This window comes from Castanea sativa, chromosome 9 (assembly GCF_040712315.1).
Source record: "Castanea sativa cultivar Marrone di Chiusa Pesio chromosome 9, ASM4071231v1".
In the NCBI taxonomy this organism is placed as follows: Eukaryota; Viridiplantae; Streptophyta; class Magnoliopsida; order Fagales; family Fagaceae; genus Castanea; species Castanea sativa.
The window spans coordinates 961,181-966,931 of record NC_134021.1 but is presented as its reverse complement, the minus strand read 5'-3'; the positions used below and the strand labels follow the sequence as shown (position 1 = coordinate 966,931).

The 5,751-nt window shown below is 35.8% G+C and overlaps 1 protein-coding gene across 1 annotated transcript; it reads right to left on the bottom strand.

Annotated features, from left to right (window-relative positions):
• Positions 1–975: 975 nt before the first annotated feature.
• On the bottom strand, positions 976–3,916 carry LOC142610444 (protein PHLOEM PROTEIN 2-LIKE A10-like). Its single transcript, XM_075782253.1, is given in 3 exon segments — positions 976–1,275; positions 1,277–1,576; positions 3,890–3,916. Coding segments are annotated over 3 exon segments (627 nt in total).
• Between the last annotated feature and the right edge of the window lie 1,835 nt (positions 3,917–5,751).

Genomic DNA, 5,751 nt, shown 5'->3' with positions numbered 1-5,751 from the left:
GAGGGCCACGCAACTAAGTAAGGGCTGAACTAAGGGAGTAGGCCATGTGTCAGCTGATTTCAATAGTTTATTATTTTTTATTTCTACCGTCTGCCACATCATCTTATTTCGTCTCTGATGTAACTGCAGGGACCAAACCAGGAAGCATTTTTCATAATAGAGACTAAATCTGGTAAAAATAAAATGTAGGGACTAAAGTGGGAATTGACTAAAAATGTAGGGACTAAAAAGTGATTTCTTCCTATAATATTTTAATGTATTATAGTGTAAAATAAAAATTGGAATATTGGGTATATTGTAAATTGGTAAAATAAAATTGGATAAAATTTCAGAATGGGAATATTCTTACAAATGAGATTTTACTAATAAAATGACAAACTATTAATTAAAAGCAAAACAATTAGGAGCTGTTTGGCAAGCAAGTTATAACACATTTTTACACATTTTAAACAACATTACACACATTTTCCCTCACACGTATATCAAAAACACCAAAACAACATCACTTAAATTACTCTCCCAAACACCTCTTAGAAATTCAAATTCCCATAAAAATAAAAAGGCGAAAAACTCATTTTCGTCCCTATATTTTCACGTGATTCTCACTTTGGTCCCTAACTTTTTTTTCCACCGCTTTTAGTCCATATCCTAGAAAAAGCGTCTTATTTTTGTCTCTGCCGTTACATCAGAGACAAAAAATACACACGTGGCAAACAGAGTGCATTGTTGGCCCACTAAAAGTTGACGTGGCCATTAAAATACTAATAAAAATGTTATTTGGCATTAAAAAATGCCACGTTAGCAATTAAATTTAAAAAATTAATTTATTAATTTTAAATAAATAAATAAAAATCAAAACAGAAATAAAAATCAAAATTCACATGAATTAAGATCTAAAAGTATCTTAACAAGAACACCAAAAACACCAACCTAGACTTAAGATCTCAAAATTGAAAACCAAAAACCACAGATTGCTCAAAAAATTAAAACCACATTTAACCATCCGGGCACCTCCAATAAACTCGACACACTAGAACGATTCCTAGATTCACCATTGGAGTAATATCCCAAAACCAAGCTCTTCGCAAAGCTTCCAACCACAACTAAAACAAAACTGATCCCAATCGTAGAGAAAAGCTTCTCCAAAACCCTATCAGAAAAGCCCGAATTCCCCAAAGCCATATTTGAATCCCTATCGACCTTCGCATCAACCTTATATCCCCGCAAAATCCCAACCGTCAAAGCCTAAGTAACCCTAACCAAGGACTCGGAAAAACTCCTCCGACCTCGCGATTTTCGAAATCTGCTTCAAACTATTGGGACTTTTGTCAAAATTGGATTGGAGAAACTCCTTCAAGTCCTTAGAGACAACACCGATCATCTCGGCGGAGTCAACGACCGTTTCAGCAAGAGAAACCAAAGCTCTGAAGAGCTTCATCAGTCTTTTCCTCTTCTTGGTCACAGAGGGCAAGTTATAGACCTTGTAAACACCGTAACCGGAGACGCCAAACACGGTGAGCAGAATCAACCATTTTTTCGGAAGTGCCCGGATTAGGGTTCCTCTTTTTCTTTTTCTCTTTTGGTAATGAATTTATGGGTTTCTCATTGAATGGGGTTTAATGAATTTTTGGAATTTGACTTTGATGAGGGTTGAATTCGTGTGAAGAATTTGAGTGGGTTGGAGAACTTGTGCAATCTGTGGAGTTTGGTAGAAGTTTTGGTGGATGTTTGGTAGAGATTTTATGGCAGTGATGGTGGATTTTGTGCAATATGAGGTTTTTGGATTTCAATTTTGAGATCTTAAGTCTGGGTTGGTGTTCTTGTTAAGATACTTTTAGATCTTAATTCATGTGAATTTTAATTTTTATTTCTGTTTTGATTTTTTTTATTTAGTTAAAACTAATAAATTAATTTTTTAAATTTAGTTACTGACATGGCATTTTTTTTAATGCCAAATAACATTTTTTATTAGTATTTTAATGGTCATATAAGCTTTTAGTGGGCCAACAATGCACTTCGTTTGCCACGTGTGCATTTTCCATCTTTAATATAACGGCAGGGACAAAAACGAGATGCATTTTCTAGGATAGGAACTAAAAGCGATGGAAAAAAAGGTTAGGAACGAAAGTGAGAATCGCATGAAAATGTAGGGACAAAAATGAGTTTTTCTCCAAATAAAAAATAGACAACTTAAAAATTCAACCTGACTCAACCTCATGAAATGTGGTCTCAATAATTAATAAAGAATGAATATATGATATAGACATAAATGTAGAGTTGAACTACAATTTACAATATTCAAATTAATAAAATAATAAATAAAATTCAACTTCAACCTCTAGGTCCTGTGTCCACTAATCGAAATTGATACCCAAGATTTACACCATCTGATATTCAACTTGAAGATAGATGTAGGAACCTAGGAGATCCAAAAGAACAAATCATCAAATATAGAAACAAATGCTAATAGAATAAACTCACTTGAAAATTAAACTAGAATATTTAAAATATGCAAATATAGTGGTGAAAAATGTGAAATATTTAAAGAATAAACTTACCTGAAAATTAACCTTGAATATTTTCTTCAGAAGAATTGCATACTTCAAGAGCTTAGAGCATCCACATCAGTCCCTCTAAAATCCTCTAAAATAGAAATAACTACCAATTTTACACATTTTGAGTAAAAAAACTCCCACATCAATAGGTGTAAAAATATGCAAAATTATGTAAATCCATCCCCGAGCTACAGTAACCGTGTATATTAACATGGTTACTGTAACTCGTTTATCCTTTTTTTTAAATTAATTTCCGTTCGCTCCTTTTTTTTTCTCTCTCCTATCCTTGCTCAACAAACTCAGTTAACTGCTCATCTTCTTTTTCCTCAGATGCACACAAACACACCCACAAACAAACACACAGACATATCATCACAGAGATACACTTGCTCAAAAAAAAAAAGAGATACACACACAAATAGTGGATCGGAGCTCGGATTAGAGCTTGTGGCTGGTGGATCGTGGATCGGAGCTCGGAGCTGGTGGATCGTGGATCGGAGCTTGGAGCTCGGATCAGAGCTCGGAGCTGGTGGATCGTGGATCAGAACTCGAAGCTCAGATCGGAGCTAGTGGATCGGAGCAGATTGAAGCTGGTGGATCGGAGCGGATCGGAGCTGGTAGATCGGAGCGAATCCGAGCTCGAAGCTGGTGAATCGTGGATTGGAGCTCGGATCAGAGCAGATCAGAGAGTTAATCGAGAGAGAGAAAGAGTTTATCTGAAATGGGTAGAGAGAGAAAGAGCGAGCGAGAGAGAAAAAAATCAGAAATGAGAGAGAGAGAGAGAGAGAGAGAGAGAGAGAGAGAAAGAATCAGAAATGAGAAAGAAAAGAGAGAGAGAAAAATCAGAAATGAGAAAGGAGAGAGAGCGCGCGTTTTGTAAAAGTTGTTAGGAGAAATAAAAAAAAAATTGTGAGAGAATTGGTTATTTAATTAAAATATGGGTAAAATAGATGAACTGATGTGGGTGATTTGTAAAAGTGAATGTGCAAAATATAAAAAGTAGGTTTTTATTGTAAAAATAGATGTGTAAAATAGAAGAACTGATGTGGATGCTCTTACAAAAGGAGTTTACAATTGAAGTTAATAAGAGCATTCACACCCAGCATGCCATATGCCATATATAGCGTACATTTAGCATAAAATCCCAAAATCTCCCCCACATCCGAACTTGTAAAACCAAGTATTGCAAAAACATTCGCAATTGTGCTATAGTGCAATTCTACCTTTAGAATTGCACTGTAGCACAATTCTAAACTTAAATATTATTATTTAATTCTCTCTCTCTCTCTCTCTCTCTCTCTCTCTCTCTCTTTAGACCCAAAACTCATAGTTACCACACCACGGCGAGCCACCACTCCCATTATTTATCCTCTTTCTTGTTGCAGATCGGTCTGGTTGACGGCGGCGACGTGACCTGCCTTCTCTCTCTGGTTGACATTGGCGACATGGATCGGTGTAATTATGGGTTTGGGTTCGGCATGGTGGTTGATCGAGTGGGTTGAGATCGTTGAGTAATGGAGATCATTGTGGTTCGTGAGTTTTGATTGGTGTGGTTCATGGGTTTTGATCGAGCAGAGGAGATCGGGTGGGTCATGACTAGGTTGGTTTGGATTCGGATTGGTTGGTTTGGTGGTGGTGTGGTGATTGATGATGGTGGAGCCGTGGAGGTTGGGGTTGTTGTGGGTGGTGAAGGGGTGGGTTTACTGGTATGGGTCTAGGTGTGTTGTCATGGGTCTGGGTTTGGGTTGGCCATGGGTCTGGGTCTGGATCTGGGTTTGCCACCGCAGGTTACTGTTTTTTTGTTTTTTGTTTTTTTGGTGGTGTTGATGGTCTAGTTTTTTTTTTTGGGTGTTGATGGTAGATTATGGGTTGCTGGTGGTGGTGGTGGTGGTGTCAAGTGTGTGTAGTGTAGCAGTGGTGAGCTTGTGGTGATGGTGGTTTTTAGTAAATTTGTGGTTGTTGAACGGAAAGAATGAGAGAGAGAATAAATAATGTGTTGTATTGTAAATGATGGTGATTTTAGGACATATTATTTTATTATGTAGAAGTATTATTTTAATGAGTAGAATAAGAAAATAAAAGTTGGGATGTTGGGAGTATTGTAAAATGGTATGGTATAAATGATAAAGTAAGTTTTGAGATGGTAAAATAGAATAATTTATAAATTTCAAATGCAAATGCTCTAAAGAATAACAAATAGAGAGGATTGCAAATGGGAAATAATATCAAGATGGTTTCTCTCCACTGTTTTTCACTTGAGAATGAGTAGCCCTATTTTTTTTTCTTCTCAGCAACACAGAGAATGAGTAGCCTTTGACAGACATGAAGTAGCCCTTTGGTGATCAATTTCTTCTTCTTTTGTTTTCACTTGGCTTTTTCGTCTTGTAATTTTATTTCCCAAATAGATTTTCACGGACTGAAGAATCTTCACTTTTTTCACTTAATGACTTTTGCTTTCACTGCTTGTCTGCTTTTTTGAATTATTCTTTTTGCTTTCACTTTTTTACATTTATTTGGGAAAAAGATAACAGCCCACTTGCTTTACCATTTGAGAGAGTCTTCAATAGTCATTATGATGTTGAGAAAGTTTGTCACCATGTTCACACTTGAACGTGGACAATTGTTTCTCAAAAAAAAAAAACATTTATTTGGGAAAAAGATAACAGCCCACTTGCTTTACCATTTGAGAGAGTCTTCAATGGTCATTATGATGTCGAGAAAGTTTATCACCATGTTCACACTTAAACGTGGACAATTGTTTCTAAAAAAAAAAAAAAAAAATTATTTAGGAAAAAGATAACAGCCCACTTGCTTTACCATTTGAGAGAGTCTTCAATGGTCATTATGATGTCGAGAAAGTTTATCACCATGTTCACACTTAAACGTGGACAATTGTTTCTAAAAAAAAAAAAAATTATTTAGGAAAAAGATAACAGCCCACTTGCTTTACCATTTGAGAGAGTCTTCAATAGTCATTATGATGTTGAGAAAGTTTGTCACCATGTTCACACTTTTATATATATATATATATATAAGATAAAATTTTTATTCTAGTCTAATTTAAATGTATATGTGTGTAAAACTCTCTCTTAAAGACTTGAACTCCGATCCTTGCTCCCACATTTCACAAGCTCTTATACCTGTAGTATGACCATCGTACCAAGAATGTACGGTGATCACCATGTTCACACTTAAA